General features: G+C 46.1%; 1 protein-coding gene across 1 annotated transcript in view; it reads right to left on the bottom strand.

Moving 5' to 3' along the window:
- Nucleotides 1-20223, bottom strand: part of LOC144251435 (E3 ubiquitin-protein ligase RNF213-like) — a 53588-nt gene that overhangs the window by 7969 nt on the left and 25396 nt on the right. Inside the window, 22 exon segments of the mRNA XM_077794352.1 lie at nucleotides 837-1065; nucleotides 1067-1086; nucleotides 1647-1738; nucleotides 2788-2866; nucleotides 2869-2970; nucleotides 3604-3763; nucleotides 5949-6043; nucleotides 6311-6345; nucleotides 7103-7184; nucleotides 7501-7743; nucleotides 8178-8288; nucleotides 9014-9136; nucleotides 9891-10081; nucleotides 10255-10468; nucleotides 11147-11258; nucleotides 13233-13332; nucleotides 13424-13593; nucleotides 14283-14465; nucleotides 14560-14660; nucleotides 17776-17896; nucleotides 18510-18691; nucleotides 18892-19104. Of these exon segments, the coding sequence (XP_077650478.1) occupies nucleotides 837-1065; nucleotides 1067-1086; nucleotides 1647-1738; nucleotides 2788-2866; nucleotides 2869-2970; nucleotides 3604-3763; nucleotides 5949-6043; nucleotides 6311-6345; nucleotides 7103-7184; nucleotides 7501-7743; nucleotides 8178-8288; nucleotides 9014-9136; nucleotides 9891-10081; nucleotides 10255-10468; nucleotides 11147-11258; nucleotides 13233-13332; nucleotides 13424-13593; nucleotides 14283-14465; nucleotides 14560-14660; nucleotides 17776-17896; nucleotides 18510-18691; nucleotides 18892-19104 (2958 nt within the window).

Genomic DNA, 20223 nt, shown 5'->3' with positions numbered 1-20223 from the left:
TTTGTTCTGAAGGGCCAGGATCCAGCATCCTCAGTCAAATAAAACCATGTCTTAATAAGAGATCATAACACTAACATGAAGTCCTTCCTAATGTGAGCACCAGACGTTCCCCAATCATTCTGCTCCCTGCCAGCTGTGGTACTGGTCCATGAAGGAGGTGGTGTGAACCTCTACTGTGGCCCAGGAGAGCTCAAGTGGGTGAAAGCCGGGGATGGTTTCTGGGCCTGGCAGGTGTGACTCCACACCCTGTAGCCCCATCATGCAGCACACTGCCTCCCACCTGCAGGGCATAGGGATGGCTCTGGTTTGGTTTTGGTGTGCATTCTTTGTTTTTAATAATTTTAATTGTAGTTGGACAAAATACCTTTATTTTATTTATTTATTTTTATGTGGTGCTGAGGATTGAACCCAGTGCCTCACATGTCTAGGCGAGAGCTCTATGGCTGAGCCACAACCCTAGCCCCTTGGTGTACATTTTTGACTGTTCAGCAGGCACTTGCTAGTGACCACCTACTCAGCTTCTGGGGATGAACACAAGGTATCACAGTCGAGTAACCCATTTGGTCTCTCCTGGCCTTCCTTAGAGATCACTGCTAACCTCACTGTGCACTATGTAATGTGCATATTACTCCTGTGACTTCAGCAGATGTGTCTTAAGATCTCTGAGCTCTTCCCTAAGACTCCTGTGATCAGGCCTTGCATTCAGAATCACAGTGCTGATGGGGTTGCTTAGGATTCTGCCTCTAGGAATGATGACTTTGAACCCAGGCACAGAGCCTCCCAGTCCTCAGGGGAAGTCTACCAGGAAAAGGGGGCAGCCTATGAAGCAGACACACCTTCTGCAGGAACTGCCAGAGCACGGGCACCACCTCCTTGCCGTTCTTCTGCTCCACAATGTGCTGGAGGTACTCGACTGTGATCTTCTTCCTGCAGCTCCAAATCTTTGAGCAATGAGCCACATTTCTCTGGGGCAGCTGGGGCAAGAAGCTTGCAGGGTCACCATATATGATTTTGGCCACAGGGCTAGAGCTGATGCGCTCATCCTGGCTGATGAGTGTGCTCAGTCAGCAGGGTCTTATCTAGATGCTGGACAAAGAAATGACACAGCATTCTGCAAGTGAGACATTGTCACAGACAACCAGGCAGCTCTTGGACCCACGGTAGCTCTTTAGGAATCTGCCTGCACAACCCAGATGCTTGCTTTTGCCATCTTTCACTGATTAGGGGGTTCCTTGTTCATAGGGTTTTTGCTTCCACAAACAGAGTGAGACTCGGGGCCTTTATTTCACTGCCCTTTTGCTTCCTGACTTCCCTGTCCTGCTGTGGATAGTCAGCTCTGTGATGTTCTCAGCAGAGCAGTCATGAATCCAGAGAGATTGTCGATGCATTCCTGGAGGGTCTCTGCCTCTTACTTTCACATCTTGCTATAAAAAGCAGTGGAGTAGGCTGCCATCTGCCCTCTGGGAATTCCTGATAATCCTTGGCCTTACTTAAGACTAGTGCAGGAGGGGGATAGCAGAAGGAGGGGTTTCTCCAGGTAAGGCCTCTGACAGCCCTCCTGAGGACAGCGGGCCAACAGTGCTCACAGATGAATGGGACCCCCTCCTGGACAGAGGGATAAAGAGTGGTCACCACTCACCACTTACCTCCAGTTCAGGTAGAAGAAGGGCTTTGACATGTTTTTCCCAATTGTTTCTATGTCCTTTTTTTGACAATTTTGCATCAAAATTTAAATGTCCTACAAAGAAAATCAAAATGTGTCTGTTACCCAACAAACAAAAAGCAGTGCTCTCTATACAGTAAACACTAAATAATGTTAATAGAGATAGTCCTCCTTTTGGGGTGATAACTTCCTAAGTTCACCAGGTACTGCCAACACCAGCCTCCAGGCCTTGTGAAGACACTTTAGTCTCTGACAACCCTCCAGCCCACAGCTGTGGCCTTGAAAGTATTTTAAACAAATGGCTAAGGACAAGACGTGAACTCAAAAGCCTAGGGGCACAGCAATGCTGACAGCTACCCAGAGCCACCTCACTGCTGCCCCCAGGCCTGTAGGCAAAGGTGGTCCTGGGGAGCTGGCAGCAGGTTAGGGCTCCCGAGTCCATGTGCTGTGGAAGCCACACCAGAACAAGAGGTACTCCGCAAAATCAGTGTTGCTAAGATGGGAAGGACATGCTAATGCTGGTTTCTGATGAAGACATCCCTGAAGTGAAATAGATTCTCCGGTGGTGGTAACAGACATTTTATTGCTATTGTTATTATCTGTATGCTTTTAAATAACATTGTTCTACAATGGTACAATGATGGTTTTAAAAGATTTTTGCAAGTAAGCAAGAAGAAACTGAAATCCCTCCTAATGCCACTCAGATAACCACTTACAGAGTCCCCTCACAGACCTTTGCTTTTGGCCTGGATTTAATTGTTTAGAGTACAAGAGTTAGCTCAGCAGACAGTGTTTTGTAGCTTCCTTTGTTTATGTAACAAATTGTGTACATGTACATATTAGGTCAGGGTATAAGTGTGACATCTCTGGAAAGCAGAAGTGGGACATGTCACCTGCTGGGGTGCCATGTGCTCCCAGGGCACAGGTTAATGGTGCATGCACAAGCACCAGGTATCAGTGATGCAAGCCCCAGCCAGGCAGGTGGTGTGTGGAGGAGCGCAGCAGCCCCTCCAGCCCCTACAAGGAGAGCAGAGCGCTTGCTCCCACTCCTGTCATGCCATTCACCAGGAGCTGAGGGAGCCTGGCCTCTTGGCAGTTATGCCCAGCCCACATCCCTTGCTTACTCCAGTCAGGGAGTGGGTGCTGCTCTTTGAGAAGGCAGCGCAGCATGAGGTGGACCACATGGGTGGTCTCGTCGGCAGTGTCTTCCCCAGTGTCTTTGTCAACTGCTCCAAGTCTCTCCGGATGTGCTGCTGCAGGAATCCTTTAGGGTCACTCACTGGAGGCTTGATGATGTTTATCACAGCCTGTGAGGGCAACGAGACAAGACATGTAGTGAGATCAGTGTGTAGAGGACACAGTGAGAAGCTAAGGGAGCGACGCACCAGCACTGGGGAGAAGGTGGTTTCTAGGTGAGGTCAGGGTGCTCTGAGCATGACGCAGGCAGCAGAGGAAGGGAGGGAGGTGAGTACAGCCAGAGATTGCTGGCTCTGATGTCATCCCAGAGCAGCAGGGAATGCTTCCCTGCACCTCCTGCAGCCACCACAAGGGTGTAGGTGACAGGGTCCCACCACCTCCCCATGCCCAGGTGTGGGCATGGACAGAGCTGTATACTCTGAGTAGACTTTATGATCTGATCGTTGTACCTTGTATACACATGCTAAGATGTCACACTGTAACAAACGTGTAGTTGTTTTGTGTCAGTTAAAACAGATTTTAAAAATTAAAAAAATGAAGAGGATTTTCCATAATCTGAGGAGTAGTTCCCCCATTACATCATACGCCACAGAGGGAAAAGTAGGATCTATAACTTTTGCATTACCCTGTGGACTAGATAAAATCCCTAGGTGGCTAGGACTTTGTAGACAAAAGGACTGGATGCAAACACAGCAGGTTCTTCCTATAGCAACATAAGAGAGTCTAGCAGTAGCATCTTATACCTCGGGATTTTGAGTGGCTCCCAAAAGCATAGCCAGATGAGTGAGTAGGCGCATGAGAATGAAGATGACTGGGGACAGCTCTCGGTCAGACACTACTACGACATCTCTGGGTTGTGGGTGGCCCAGTACATGGCCAGTCTTGGTTCTGTCTGTGCTGTCTCTGGAAAGGATGAGAGGAAACAGGATGAAGACTAGAGATGTCTGTTTCTCCTCAGCTCCAGGGGCCTCACATCTTAATGACTAGGTTCCCAGTTTTTTTTTTTTTTTCTTGTTTTTTTGGTTTTGGTAATGGTAATGGGGATTGAACCCAGGGGCTCAACCATTGAGCCACATTCCCAGCCCCCACTTTTTGGGGGGCACTAGACCATTAAGCCACATTCCCAGCCCTATTTGGTATTCTATTTAGACAGACAGGGTTTCTCAGTGCCTTGCTTTTGCTGAGGCTGGCTTTGAACTCACAATCCTCCTGTCTCAGCCTCCCGAGTTACTGGGATGATAGGTGTGCATCACCACACCCAGCTAGGTTTCAAGCTTTGAAGAAAACACTAAAAGGACCAATTATTCCAAGCCTAGACCACCTGCCTCCACATCCTTCTCTCTTTACACCCACCCAGCTGGATGGCCAAACTCTGCAACTTTCCCAATGTTAAATGGCTGCACGATGTGGCCATTAGTGCAGGGTGTCAAGATGGGGAGCAACACCTTCCTCATGACAGCAAGTTTGGGGCATTTTTGCATCCATATGGGGATTGTCTACGTAATTCTCAATTTTCCCAAATCAAAAACTGGGATATACAGACTGGAAAAAGTTTTCAAGATTCAAGGACATTGATAATTTAAGAAGATAAGAGTCTAGACTATTTTAAGCTTTGTAACAGAAAAGCCAGATAAATGGTGAGGTAGAAGGCCCTGCATGTCATCTTAAGGGAGCTCTGACAGCCACACTCATCTCAGGATCAAGCATGGGACTATGAGATCACATTTTTATTTTTATTTGTTGTTTTCAGTTCTGGGAATTGAGTGGGGGCTACACATGTGCTAAGAAACTACCCTACTTTTGAAATACACCCCAAGTCCTTTCTATTTTTATTTTAAGACAGGGTCTCACAAGGTTTTCTGAGCTAGCTTCAAACTTTCAATCCTCCTGCCTCAGCCTCCTGAGTAGCTGGGATTACAGGTGTGCACCAATATTCCTGGCTGAAGGTCAGATTTTTATCTAGTTTCTGAATCTGGTACAGTTAGCCTTATGTATCTGCAGTTCTGCGCCTGTGAATTCAACCAACTATGAATCAAAAATATTCAGAAAGAACTGTGTCCTGAAGAGTAGCTTTTTTTTCTTGTTATTATTTCCTAAAAATATGATAAATGAGTATTTACATAGCATTCAATTTGCATAAAGTATAATAAGAAACCTAGAGATGATTTTTTAAAAGTCTATGGGAAAACTGGGGATGTGGCTCAAGCAGTAGCGTGCTCGCCTGTCATGCGCGCGGCGCTGGGTTCAATACTCAGCACCACACACAAATAAATATGTTGTGTCCACAGAAAACTAAAAAATAAATATTAAAACATTCTCTCTCTCTCTCTCTCTCTCTCTCTCTCTTTCTCTCTCTCTCTTTAAAAAAAAAGTCTATGAGAGGCCAAGTACAATGGTGCACACCTGTAATTCCAGTGCCTTGGGAGGCTGAGGTAGGAGGTTCACAAGTTCAAACCCAGCCTTAGCATCTTAGTGAGACTCTGTGCAACTTAGCAAGACCCTGTCTTTAAATAAAATATAAAAAGGGCTGGTGTTGTGGCTCAGTGCTTAAGAACCTTCGGCTCAATCCCCAGTACCATTAAAAAAAATAGTTTACAGGAGGATATTTGTGGGCCACAAGCAAATACTGTGCCATGACATATGTACAGCCAGACATATGTACTTTGTGTACAGCCAGAGATATGAAAAATTGCGCTCTATATGTGAAAAAAAGAAAAAATAAAATAAAGACACGCTATCCATCTACAACTAAAAAAGTTTTTAAAAAACACTGATTATATCTGTCTTTCACTTTTCTCAAATTAAAAAAACAAAACAGGGAAGGGGTGCAACTCAATGGCAGAGCTCTTGCCTAGGATGTGTGAGGCCCTGGGTTCCATCCCCAGTCCCACAAAAATAAAACAAAGCAAAAAAACCAAAAAAACTTCAGCACTACATGACTACAGGTATGCTTGATGTGGATCCCCAACATGACACAGTCCAGATGTAGAACAGTGGTGTTAGTGATCCTATAGTTCATATGATTCATCTGCTGGAATGGACAGCCCAGAGCCTCAGGTTCCAAGGGATGGAAGCTGAGTCCACATACCTGATACTTTGGAAGCCGGCATGAGGTCTGTGGTTGATACCTCCTATTTTAGCACCACAGTCAACACAGAAGCTCTGCTCCATCGGCCTGCCTCACTGGGACATAGAGGGGACACACAGTTAGCACTGCATCCAGCATTGGTACATGTGCAGAAGCCACCCTGCATAGGAGGTGGTGTGTGCCACAGACTGCATCTGGTACATGTGTGTGTTAGGGAGGAGAAGGAGCCCTGGGGAGAGGGTGGGCACTTAACCACATATACTGTCCATGGGCAAATGTGGCTTCCCTCATTCCCTAGGCCCTCCCTCCCCTCCCAGATGGGAAATGCACATTTTGAGCCTCCCCCAAACACCATGGCTCACCTCTCCTACAGAACACGGATGACCATAGGGACAAGCTGTTCAAAGAACAATAGGACACATGTTAGCTAGTGAGACTCCACCAAATGACTTATGTGGGAAGGGGAAGTTGCCCATGTCCTCATGATCTCACCAGAAGCCTTGAGCCATGCCATCAGCTAAGTTTACTTGACATGTCAAGTAAACTGGAGCTCAGTGAACAAATGTCATCAGTGAAAAATGTCTGCATTTAGCTTTCAGAGAGAGGTTAGATTCCAGACACACACCAGGAGTAACTTAGTGGCAGGGGATAGTATTTATACTTTTCTATTCTCTTGGATTTTTCCTTTTATGGCAAGAGAATGATTTAGAACAACTTAAAAGCTAGTTTTAGAAGGTTACTTACTCAAGGCAACAGCATAACTCACATACAGTCAGAGGTTATATATGGCTGTCTCCCAGGTCCAGAGTACAGGAAGCTCTCTCTGGGTCAAAAACCCCTGATTTGTGACTGGCCTTTGAATGAGCCTCAGCATGGTCCCCAGGTCCCCCTTATTCCAAATGGCATGTTCTGCCGAGCAACAGTGCATTCTAAAAGGCCTTTTCCCATGACTATGCAGGGAAATGATTTGGTCATCTAGCCAGCCAAGTCTGTGGCCCTCGAACCACCAGGAGGAGGCAGGGGATATGGGCCTTCAGCAGAACCTTGTGAAGCCAAGTCCAACCTCTTGTGAAGCCAAGTCCAATCTGGCATGGCTGCAGGCTAACCTTCCAAACTGAGAGGAGTGAGATCCTTCCCCTTACACTGATACTCACTATACCAGTGGACGCTTTCCAGACCCTCCCACTTCTGGGCTTGAGCCAGCAGGTCTTCAGGCATCGTTGGAAGAAAAGCATTCTGAAAGACCAAGAGCAGAAGTGGCCCTGCTGAGTGAGCCTGTGGGTTGTAGCTGCAACCCAGCAAGAGGCACAGAGTAAGAAAGTTTCTTCTCTGTTCAAGAGCTGTTTACAGAGGATGAACAACAGCTCTGTGTGAAATGGCAAAGGGTAGGGCATGTTTTTACCAGGACTGTGCTGAAGGATCAAGTGGGGCAACAGGGCAGAGAATCTAGAAGATGGACAAGTCGGAGAGTTCCCACAGCCACAGGCCAGGTCTCAACATGAAAAACCCTGAAGTTTCACTGTGAAACCAAAGTCATCATCATGCAGCTTACCGCCATGCTGGCTGGGGAGAAGGCCAAATTCCTCAGGGGCACCAAGAATTTGCTCTGTCCACACAGAAGGACAGCCGCAGTGTGAACAGCCATTTCTGTCACTGTTCCTTCAAGGCTGTCGGCACCAGAGCCTGCGCTCAACAAGGGCAGAGTGTTGGCCACGAGGGATGCTGCGAAAGGCCTGACCCCCGGAGGAGACAGGATCCTGCTGTCCTCAACAAACCTGCTCACAGCCTCGCATTGCTGGCACAAAAGACATTTTTCATGTCAAAGAAGAATACTGTGTGAACTTAGGGTTTTCTCTTTGAAAGTCACACATTTCAATACTGAGTGCACATCAAATATTAAGATAAATATAGTTAAATGATCACTAATGGAGGAGAAATTCATCAGGAAAGAGAATTTTCATATAGAAACACAGCAACCACATTCCTGAGTGCAGATCTCAACACTCTGTTTTGGTAAACATTAGGTAATATCCCTGAGACTGTAAGTTTGGGTTAAACAACGAATAATTCTTCCACATAACAAGGGTACACCCTCTATCCTAGATAGGAAATTATGGAAGGTCATAATTCCTATTATCTTAATAGGAAATAAAAGTTTATCACTTCTACTGTGCTCAGAAAGTTCCTCCTAATCATGAGACTGAACTCAAGCCCCAATGTGTCACTCACCTCTGGCTTAGGGTGGAGGTTCAAGTTGTGGGAGCAGTGGAGAGCAGCCACTTCTCGGAACAGCGCCAGCAGCAGGTAGACGGCCTGTTGAGCTCCGGGGCTCCTGCAGGCCTGCGGGTGGGGCGTGGAGCGAGCCCTCAGAAGCTACATAGTGCTACCTGGAGCAACCTTCCCTGGGCCACGCACCATGGCCCTCCACGCACATGACTGGGGCTATGAGTTCATGAGACAGGCTCAGGTTATCCTCAGTGCACAAGGGCCAGGCAGCCATGATGGAGAAACAGAAGTCAGCACCTGTTCTCCTCCAACTACTTCACTGGTCTTGGAAATGTTTCCTGAGAGGTTTTTCTATTTCCTCTTTCCAGCATAAGGCCCAAGTAAACTGGGACTCAAAAAGGAAGCAAGACCAGAACAATTTAAAGATTAGAATCCTGGGGCTGGGGTTGTAGCTCAGTGTTAGAGCTCTTGCCTAGCATGTGTGAGGCACTGGGTTTGATCCTCAGGACTGCATAAAAAGTAAATAAATAAATAAAATAAAGGTATTGTGTCCATATACAACTAAAAATGTTTTTAAAAGATTAGAATCCTAAATCTCTGTATCAACATCAAAATAGACACATAAGCATATATGTGGATTGTGAATCCATACAGCTATGAATTTTGCTAATTGTCCTGACATCTTTCACTTACCAGTGAGACCATGGGCATCTGCCTCCTGGCATATAGTGTCACTCTAGGGGCTGTTCAGAGGCCCTCTCCACCACATCTGCATCCTTTGACATAACCAAGGTCAGGGGGGCCACCTACATCAGGGAGAATCTTTGAGCCCATCCTACCATGAGAGCAGCCTCGAGGCCGGAGGCCTTGCACTCGAGCATGGCTTTGCCCACTGCGTCACGAAGTGCCTTGTACTTCTCCCCATGCACCAGGTATTGGTCCATCTGGCCCATGTGGTCTTTCTGCAGCTCAAAAGAAAAGGGTTAGTCATGGTGGAGTGGGTTGAGGGGTTCTGCAAGGCCCATCTCCATAGGCTAAGAAAGACAGCAGACACCACTGGAGGCTGGAGGTAGCTCAGCTGGGACTCCCTGTAGGGTCCAGGCATGACAGTCCTGGGAGTCTTCAGGAGCATGTCTTCCATAGGGTCGGAGAGCCCAGGGAGGAGGGAGGCTGACCCTGGAGCTTCTTGCTTTCTCTACACATGGCACCACCCTAAGCGAGGTGACAAAAAACATGTCATCCCTGAGTCCCAGTTGGTCATATTAAAGATGCCAGGAGCTGCAGTGCCATATTTTTTAACCCTAGGACAGTAAGAATTTTCAAATTTTGAGCACTGGGAACAGAGAAGCCTGAAAGCCAAACTCATTACACTTGGCTTTCAAGTCTACCCACCTCTGCCTGGCACAGAGCACAAGACACAGCCTGCAAGAGGTCACCTTTTAATTTACTGGAAGCAAATATTTTAAAAAAATACTCATTCACTTTCCCTGAAGTGAAGCCTAGATAAAATGCAGGTGAACAACGAACCAGAAACACACACAAGTGTGCACACACATGTGTCCATGCCTACCTTTGCCCTATAGCAAATGGCCTAAGCCCACCCTGAAGCAGAGACCAAGGACCAGATGCCTGCCTGTGTCCTGCCTGTCGTGAGGGCTGGGAGGGTGAGGAGTGGTGCCCATAGCTTGCCCGCTCTGCCAGGGACCTGCGTCTCACCTGCTGTGCAATGACTCCCTTGGGAAACACCCACTGGCATTGATGGCCCTCCCTGGAGAGGCTTTTCACAAATTCCATCCCACGCAGGCTCGAAAGCCTCCGGACCAGGTACACGCGGTGCCAGTCATTCCCTGCCTGGGTGCAGAACTGCTGGACGTGCCGCAGGTAGCCCTGCTGTTCCTCAGCCAGCTCTGAGAGTGCAAGGAGAAAGCTGGTTAGTGACTGAGGACTGAGGGCCTGCTTCTGGGGAACTCAGTAAAAAACACCCAGAAGAAGGGACCATGGTAAGGGCCAGCAAGACCATAAGGACAGTTCCTGTCCTTCTGAACCTGTAGCTAACTTCTCCAAGGTAGAGAAGACCTGCCTGATCCCTCCTGAAACTCCAGGAGGAGGTCAGAAGCTCTGTCAAGACACAGGCGAGTCCTGGCCACCTCCTGCAGGAACTCTACAGACGCAGCAGTGGCAGGTCCTTGGCCTTGTCTCTCTGAGGAGCAGGTCTGTAGGAAATGGCCTTCCTCCCTCAGCCAGTCGAGTTCACTCCTTGTGCAGTAAGCACTGGTCTTCTCCTGAATTGAATCCTAAGGAACAGAGAACAAGAAAGAAAAGGATATTATACTTTGTAAGAGGCAACTCCCCAACCTTCTAAAATTTCCAGTGAGAATTCAAGGGAAAATAAAGACCATTATTGTAGATCTAAGTATAAATTTTTTGGTTCATAGAAAACAACTGAAAAAGCAAACATATAAGAAAAAAATGTGTATAATCTTGAATTTGGAAATAAAAATATGAAGACATTAAAAAGGATTCATGATCTCGCCAGCTGGGGATGACCATTGCTAACCCTGAGGTGTAATCCTCCAGGCTGTGGTGTCTTCGCTTTGCACCTGCACGCATGTGACTGACAATGTAGTCACACACTGCTTAACAACAGGGACACCTGCAAGAATGCATCCTTAGGGACTTTCAATGTTGTGTAAACATCAGACAGCTTCAGATACTAGGTAAGGATCTCACGAGACCACCATCACACATGCAGTGAAGGAAACATGACCAAGTGGCTTCTGACTGTGTGTGTGACATCTAAGAGCAGAGCAATGTCTTTGAAACATCTTTATTTTTCCACACGGAAAAGAAGCATCTGTTAATTGTACTGAATAAAGCTGCATTCTGACAGTTTTCGGAAACTCTGCCACTGCCTAAACCATATGGTTCAGATGGTTTGCAGAAGAAAAGCAACAAAGAGGCAGCCGGCTTACTTCTAGGCAGTTGATGAAGAGCATATAGAGTTCGGTCTTATCTTCAGTGATGAGCACTTTCTTCTCTAACAGGGACAAATAGGCTTGGATGTAATCTTTCACTGCTTGGAAGCTGTGAAAAGAGAAATATTATTCCTGGTGATGTCAGGATCACCCTACACAAAAGCGCATCTATTAATCAATCTATTATCCAACTCTTTCTCTGTGAGAGTATAAAGGTATAATACATACATATGCAGATATATAGCTTTAACAGCTTTTTATTAAAAATGTTTGCACACTCTTGGAGGAATATGGAATTCCATATTGCAGTTCAGCTGTTCTCAAACATTTTGGTTTGGGGCTCTTTTACAGGCTTAAAATTTATTGAAAACTGCAAGAAATTTTTTGTTCATGTGGGTCAAATCTATCAATGTTTATGGTATTAGAAATTAAAACTAAAAAAGTTCAAGAATATTTATCAATTCATTTAAGATAAAAAGAATAAACCCACATGTGTTAATGATGTTTAGAAGTGTGGCTTTTTTATAGTCCTATAATTCTTGGAAGCCTTGTTTAACAGAAGTCAGCTGACTTCCTACATCTGTTTCTGATGCTATATTGAAGCATATAAAGAAAACCTGGCCTCACACATGATGTAGTTGGAAAAGGAAGAATTTTTTAATAGTCCTTATATATCTTTGGGGTTATTCTTTTTCAATACTGTACCAACACTTTAAAAGTGATCATTTCTGAAGGCTGGTTATGGGACTTGATACCATGTCAGTTATTTTCATCATCAACTATATTACAATCCCATAGACTACTCTGTTATGAATTTTTCCCAGTGCTATGGATTGAATCAAGGGCCTCACTGTGTGCTAGTCAAAAGCTCTATCACTGAGCTGCATATCCAGCCACTGCATCATTTTTTGATTCTGTGACATCAGGCATTGGTCATTTGGAAAAGCTTTGGTTAGCTGAGTAAAGCATATCTTGGGATGTTGGCATCTTTTTAGTCTACAACCTGTTGTTGTAGATACCTACCTACATTCATCAACATCACCAGAGATCTGTGGTCTGGTGGTCACTGGTTCAGGCAAACTGGCAAGGCCTGAGAAAAGCAGCCAATTCTTATCTGGAGACATTTAGGAGTGGAATTCTTTGAGATAACCACTGTCCCCTGGTATGCAATGTTTTGGATCTATTTCCTGCTTCTACACAACATTAAAAATCACAGCCTCAGGCTGAGGTTTTAGCTCAGTGGTGGAGCACTTTCTCCTCAGGTTTGAGGCACTGGGTTCCATCTTCAGCACCACATAAAAATAAACAAACAAAATAAAGATATGCATTCAACTATAACTAAGAAATATTTTTAAAAAATTGAAACCCCAGGGGTTGAGATTTAGTAAGGCTCATATGTGAAACTGGCATTTGAAAAACTACATATGCACAGTGGAGAAGATGACCATGACTATGGTTGCAATTTCCTTCATGCAAAGAAGCTTTGGCAATGTTACTGCAAATATGGACATGTTGAATAGGCAAATTACTGTCTCAGGATTATTTTTAAAAACTCTGAGGTCTGGGACCCCTCCCCACCAAAGGGTCTCTGCCAGCACGCTGAGAATTGAAGCTCAATGAACACACAGGATCAGCCAGAGGACACCATGCTTGAACATCACTGACCGCCTGTCTAACTGAGAAAACACATAGTCCGCGTGCTGTGGAATCTTGAACTGGAGGACACTGAGGCTAAGAGGCTAAGGTACAGTCTGAGTTACCACCCTGCAAATCACACCCTGGGGTGGCCATGAAGCTAGGGTCAGAACCACCATTCATAATGCATGGGTTCTGCATGCTTCATCACACCAAGGGTCCTTCCCAGAACTCTGTCTTCTTACTTGTACCAGACCCTGGCAATGTCCAACTCACATGCCCACAGGGTTCAGTGTCTAAACATAAGCAACAGAGACCAGGTTTCCTCGCACTGAAGAAACTTTCCCAGATCATGAGCTAGGATATTTGGCAGCACAAAGACCAAGCACAGCTCAGCCCAGAGAAACTGAGGCCTCAGACAAGTGTGCCTTCAGGGAGCCACTCCCACCTGTACTTCAGGAACAGCTTCAGCACCACGGAGCGGATGACAGGAGTCTTATCCACAGCATCATCAAATGGCGAGAGAGACTTGGTGTGTTCCCGGTATCCTTAGCCAGAAAGAAAAAGGTGCTACTGCTCATATCATGGCACAAAACAGAGAGTAACCGAATCAAGGTTTGAAGGAAAAAAGTAACTCACGTTGGGGAGCATCTCTCAAAAGCTCCTTCCGCACAAAGAGTAGAGACAGCAGCTCATCAATCACACTCTTCTGAGGAGGGGTACTGTCTTTGAAGCACATGGTAGAAACCAGATCCATGAAGAAACTGTTGCACATCTGCCGGAACTGGGCGTGTTTCCCAATGGCCACCCTGAGGAAACAGTGAAAACCCAGTCAGAGGATTCAGAGTGTTCCCAAATCCCTGCATGCAGAATGATTTGAGATTCAGACAGCAAATCATTTTACATCAACAGATGCAAGTGTCTACTTCTGTTAATTAGTTTGTCTTCAAAACTGCAGACAGTTTCTACTCACATCTCTTTCAGGAACGCCTCCATCATTGAACCAGGCAAAGCCTGTCACAGAACACTTTACTGGGAGGAAAGAGAGGGCAAAGCCACCAGGGATGGAGCATGACCATGGTCTGAAGCCCACAGCACCATAGCTCTCTTCCCGCACCTCCCAAAGGCTGGGCAAGAGCAGGTGTGTGGCTTGATAGTAGAGGGCTTTCTTGCCTAGCCTGCACAAGGCCTGGAGTCCACTCCTGTACACACCACTCAGATGAAAAGGAGGATAGAAAAGCTGTATCTAAGTTTCTTGGGTCTCTTTCAAGGGCTTCATTTATTAGTTTCTGAATTTTGCTGTCTCAAAATGTTGCGGGACATGTGTGTCTTGGGGAGAGGAATTCTGAGATACCCCAAAGGGAGTCTCACTTCAGAGAGTTCTCTGAAGCCAGGCTTTTATCAGATGGAGGTTAATAGAAATTGAATTTCTGAATATTATATTTGAGAAAAAAGGACAGAAAAAAGAGGAAGACTTTTAAAGAGAAAAGTGTTTTACCTGTGCTTTTGGGAAACTGTCATAGAGAACTCCTCTGGCAGGACAGTTAAACAGTAGGGGCAGGTCATTTGCCTGGAGACGAGCCAGATCTTGATGCAAGGCAAGCAGTACACATGGTCACAGGGCAGACACACAGGATCTTGAGCATCTCCCAGGCAAATGAGGCATGGCTGAACTCCAAACCTGAAATCCAATCTTTAAATTTCAATCTCCAAGGCAGACACCAGCACCCCAGGGGCAGCAATCCCTCCCGCCTGGAGCCCAGACCCTCTCTCACCTGGCTAGGCTCTTTCTGGCTTGCTCCTTGCACTCACAGAGAATGGTCATCACAGCCACAAAGGGCCTGTGGGTCTTGAGGTCAGGGTTCCCTTGAAGACACTGGAGGAGAAAGGCCTGGTGAGGGGTGGCACCCATTGAGGAGGGGCAGCCCAAGGCCTCAGGGATTCTTAGCAGTTTCCCATCCTTTTATCTCTTTGTGGCTCTGCTGCTTTTAAAAGAGAAGAACCAAATTCCCAGTGTCTAAATTTTCCCTCTTCCTTCCTTTTCTTTTCAGGTCTGCCCCTTCCCTTCTCTTGATGAATTTCAATCTTTAAATGATAGTAATGTAATGACCATTGCTACACACCATTAAGCTCTGAGAGACCTCAGCATTTTTGTAATATTGGCTTTAGATCTTGTTTTATTTATTTACTTATTTAGAGATGGGATCTTGCTGTGTTGTCCAAGCTGCTCTCAAACTCCTGGACTCAAGCCATCTTCCTGCCTCAGCCACCTGAGGAGCTGGGCTACAGGTATGTACTGCCACCCCTAGTTATATCATATTTTAAAGGAACAACACATAGATCCAGTTGTGGCAGCACAGGCAGCCCTTTCTAATTAAGTTTCCCCCCTCCGCTCCCCGGTAACCACATTCCTAAGCTTCTCTGAGGTCTTGTGTGCCTGTGTAAACATCCTGCCATTGCCCTGTGCCATTCTGCCCTTTAAACCCTGTGGCCTGGGAGGCCCCACTGCAGGCCCAATTCTGTGAGTTCCTGGTTGGGAGATCAGCTGCAGATCACTGGCATTAACCACTGTATGGCAGCTCCCATGAATAATTCAGATACCTGTTTCCAGTAATGGATATTTAGTGTGTATTTGGGTTTTCACGATTCTAAAGAGTGCTGTACTAACAGTCTAGCGTATGTCTGCTTCAGTAAAAACAAGAAGCTGCGCTGGAAAGCAGCTGGGTGGTGCAGCCCTTTCCTGGCATGAATGAGGCCCAGAGTTCCACCTGAGGACCACAAAATAAATCAAAGTGTGTCCAGGACACTCATTTAGAAATGCACATCTTCAGCAATGCAGGATAGTGAATTTAATGATTTAATGGCTGTTTCTGAGAGTTTGTGGTCAGGCGTGATATTGAAGCCAGAATTAGACAGGCTGATGGGTCAATTCAGAGAATGGAAGGATTGAAATGTTAATTTCTTCAGAACACTTCTCCACCCTCATCAAGATAACCTGCCCCTGCTCCAACATGTTGCTAAGGTAACCTGTCCCAGGGATTGTCCCTCCCTATAGGGAGTTTTAATTAAGCCCCCTTTCTGCCCACTTCACTCCACTTTGACCCCTCCAGCCCATCTGCTTTTCACCTTTTGGCCATCCCACCAAGCATCTTCTGGGCCTAGTCACTTACACAGGAAGGAGAGAGATAAAAGAGAAGAGAACAGGAGAACAAAGGAAGCCTAGAACATATAAAAAGGCAGAACACCCTCACTTCTTGGGATACCAGGATACCGGCTATGGCCCCCTTCTCCCTTCTGGGAGAAGTCTATGTTACCCATTTTTAAATATGCTTTACATGCTTGCCTCTGCATGTTTCTCTAATGTTCAAACTTCACCATGTAAGGAAGCAAAACTTGTCACTGGTAACCTGTGGTATCAATGTTAGTACTGATGTTCTATAAGAGCATTATACAAATAAGAATAGTTTCCTATTGCTACTTTGCCGAGGGTATATTTTTTCTAAATCATACATTTTTTCAAATGTTCTCTTTACCTTTTGAAATTATTATTTAGAGTTTATTTTTTAGCTTATATAACTGATGACATTCATAGATATTTTTTAGCCATCCTTGAATTCCCAGGATTGATCAAACTTGGAAATGATGTGTGTTTATTATCCTGATAAATTTGATTTGTTAATTAACAAACCAACTCAGCAATGGATAAAGCACTTAGACATTTCTCCAAAGATACATAAATACCTGAGAAGCACAAGAAAAGGAGCTCAGCATCACTAGCTATTATGGCAATGAATATCTAAACCCTCTGAGGACTGGGGTAGTAGCTCAGTGGTAGAACACTAGACTAGCATGTGTGAGGCTCTGGGTTCTATCCTCAGCACCACAATAAAATAAAGGAATAAATAAAAGTATTCTAAAAAAGCTCTTCATTATTAAAACATTATTCTTCATTATTAAAAACAAACTTCTTCATTATTAAATTCTATTAAAATTCTTCATTTTTAAAACAAAACAAAACAAAAAACTCTGAACCAGGCAAGGTAGCACATACTCAGCGATCAAGAAGCCTGAGGCAGGAGGATCACATGTTCAAGGCAAGTCTCAGCAACCTAGCCAAATCCTGACTCAAAATTTAAAAAGAGGCTGAGATGTAGCTCAGTGGTAGAGCACCCCTGCATTCTATCACCAGGACAAAATAAAAAAGAGAGAGAGACAGAAAAATTTAATAAATTGATACTGTGAGTCCCCTTCTAGTTATACATCCAAAAGTAGTAAAAGCAGGCCTCAAATAAGTTGGTGAACACCAAAGTTCACAGCAATCACAACCGTCACAAGGCCTCTGACATTCTGGTCAAGTCTGGGTATGCCAATCTATTTCCTATGTGCCTGCCTGCATTTCAAAGGCTGCATACCTGTCTACAATGGCCTTTCTCAGACACCCTGACAGTGGGCACTCTGGAGGTCAATGGCATTCCAACCACAGGATGAGATCACACAACAGTTACCCTAGCCCAGGTCATGGGGTGAAAGAGGTGGGAATCTGGTTGTGCTGAGTGACCATTGTTGCCAGACAGCCTAGCCACAGGATGGTGGCTTTCTCTGAGGGGCACTGGTTGTGCTACCATTGGCTTTATCTGGTGTTGGGAGCAGAGGCTCAGTGGTTTTCTATTCCAGTGGTCCAATGAATTTCATGTATTTTGAAGTCCCCCCCTCCAGTGGCATTCTCCTGCATCACTTTCACCCTGCTCAGGGTGGTGGTGACTTTGTCCCTGAGGGCTAGGATGCTGGCCTGCTCTAGGTCAGCTTGGAGGTGGGTGGAGCCTAACTCTTCAGCTCTTGCAAAGCATCCACAAGCAAGTTTCCTGCAAAAGTCCCGTTCTACATAGTCATTATTATCCCTAAGTGAGATGCCACGATATAGCAATCAGGCAGGGCAAACTCATGAACAACACATGTCTCTGCATCCCACCAAGAGACTTGCCCGTGCTCACCTTGTCTAGTGAGAAGACGTACTTGGTCACCAGCTGGCCCAGCTCAGGAATCTGGCTCTCAGTCCCCAGGAGCACGTGTTCCACAAAGAGTGCAATAGAGAAAACACGACTCCACTGGGTTCTGTCAAAAGAGGGTATTACACACTCAGCTCCAACAGAGAACTCTGAGACAGGAGGAGGGATGAGAAGGCAGGTGTAAGGCAGCACGGGAAGGCGAGCTGACAGGAGGGATTATCCACCAGCCCTGCCCTCAGCACTCCCCCAGCTCTCCATGCAGGCAGGACTTTGGGTCTCAATTTGCTATCTCAGCATGCTCAGCCACTGTGCTCACTCTCTCATAATCCTTCACACAGTGAGTTCCTCTTGACCCTCACAGCATAGCACAGGTTGGGACCCTCCCCACCCTGAAGGCCTGCCCCTCTGCTTGCCCTGCCTGCCCCGGTCCATTCTAATGGCTCCTTGCCACCATAGTGGTTCTCCAGGTGCAGCTGAATAACCTGCCTTTCTGTGGCTCTGGCGCACCATGGCCTCCCTGCATGTGGTTATCCTCTTTCTCAAGCATCTAACGAGATGCCTGGCACTTGACAGGGTACATCAAGCGCAGAGTAAGTGCACAAAGAGCCCTTCCCGTGGAAGGAGCACCTGCTCACCCTGCTTCCAGGTGTGCCAGGACCTGGAGTCCACTGATGATCACAGGCCGAGCATGCCAGGGAGAGCCGGGCTCTGGGTCTCACCTGATCTCCACAGTGACAGCTCTGGCTGTGCTCCCACTGCCTCGCAAGTACCCATCCGAGCAGACGAGCTCCAGCGGTATGGACAGCTTCTTCACCAGTTGTAGCCAGGCCTGGGGATTTGGCTTCAAGATGTCTCTTATCAGCATTTCAGCACAGGCCATTGCAGCCAACACATCTAGTGTCTGGGAAGAGGAGAGTGGTCACATGACCCCACAGGGCCTCTTCGGCCAGAGGTCCTGGCAGAGTGTGTCCTTGCATTCCAGGCTCATAACCTGCTCCTTTGGGTCTTGGGATACAGGAAGCACTATCCAGGTGTTCCCAACACCTCTGGGCTATGCTGACTCCCAGGCCCCTAAAGGATCTCTCCTGAGGGGGGCTGTACCATCTCACTGCCAGCCATGTCGTGCTTCTGTACAACTTCAGTGAGGCTCTGTAGAATCTGTGGGTGGATGGTCAAGATTCTGGATAGGTTGTGCAGCCAGGTCTTGAAATGTTGATAGGCCAGGTGCACCCAAGGCAGGTAGAGCCCTTCCTCGGGCCTCTCTGAGGCTGCTCGCAGCTCACAGACACAGCACCACAGCGCCATCTGCAGAAACTAGGGTTTTGAAAGGTTTTCAGTATGAACTTTTAAATTATAAAGAGATGTTTTCCTGTGGGAAATCAGAACTATTCAAAAATCACAAAAAAAAAGAGAATTACAACCCAGACTTCCTATCTTCCGATTGCTTTTCAGTAGAGCCTCTAGCCATTTTCCTAGCTGTGCCTTTCCTCAGAATCATCCTCAATTCAAGATCACTGTGTTCCTGATTTTCTCCACTCAAGATTAGATTATGAGAATCCTCTATCACTCATTATCTGTGCAAACATTGTTTTTCAATGGTTGCAAACAACCATTTTAAAATGGACATACTATAATTTGTCCCTTCTTCATTTATTGGACATTCAAATTGTTTCTAATTCTTCATAATCAGACAAAAAGCAGGAAAACCTTGCTGTGGGCACCTGCCTGGCCTCTGATGAGCAGTGGGGGGGGGGGGGGCAGGCTCTCTAATCACCCTGCCATGACCACTGCTCAGCATCTGCCCAGGAAGCCTGTAAGCCCTCCCTTCTTTTTGAAAACTAAGTTTTGCCAGATGAGCAGGTACAACTGGCATCTAGAGACTCTATATGTTCTCTTGAGTCACTGGTAGGGCTAAGCATGTGAGCAAAGCTTTCTAGAAACTTGCACAATTACACCCTGTGTAGCTGGCTTGTAACTTCTACCCATTTAAAAAATAAGAGTATATTCTGCTCATTCTCTGCAAACTCCTTGCTAACCTTTCATCATGCTGGCTAGAGTATATTCTCTTATATTCTCCACCTTCTTTTTCTGCTCTGCGTGTGACTACCAGGCAGCTGAGTTTCCATCTTGGGCTGGGCTCTGGCTCTGCAGTCAGCACTTGCCTAGTGGGACTGAGGCTCTAGGTTTTCTCCCCAGCACCAAAACCAAAATCTATCAATCTTTCCACTGAATTTCACTCATTATTCTTACCTTAAGAGGTCAGTTACATATTTATCTTAATTTTGTCAAGAGAAACTCAACAATTTCAAGAGGGGTGATACAAGGAATCTGGAAAGCTTCTCAAGTTACTAGAATGTGCATTCCTGGAGGCCTTGGGGAGTGATGAGGATTGGCCCTGTGTTCTGAGCAGCTCAGGGGACATTCTCAGCCTAG

The sequence above is a fragment of the Urocitellus parryii genome, assembly GCF_045843805.1.
Source record: "Urocitellus parryii isolate mUroPar1 chromosome 13 unlocalized genomic scaffold, mUroPar1.hap1 SUPER_13_unloc_4, whole genome shotgun sequence".
Taxonomy (NCBI): Eukaryota; Metazoa; Chordata; class Mammalia; order Rodentia; family Sciuridae; genus Urocitellus; species Urocitellus parryii.
Note: the sequence above shows the minus strand (reverse complement) of the source record. Positions and strands in the feature narration are given on the sequence as shown.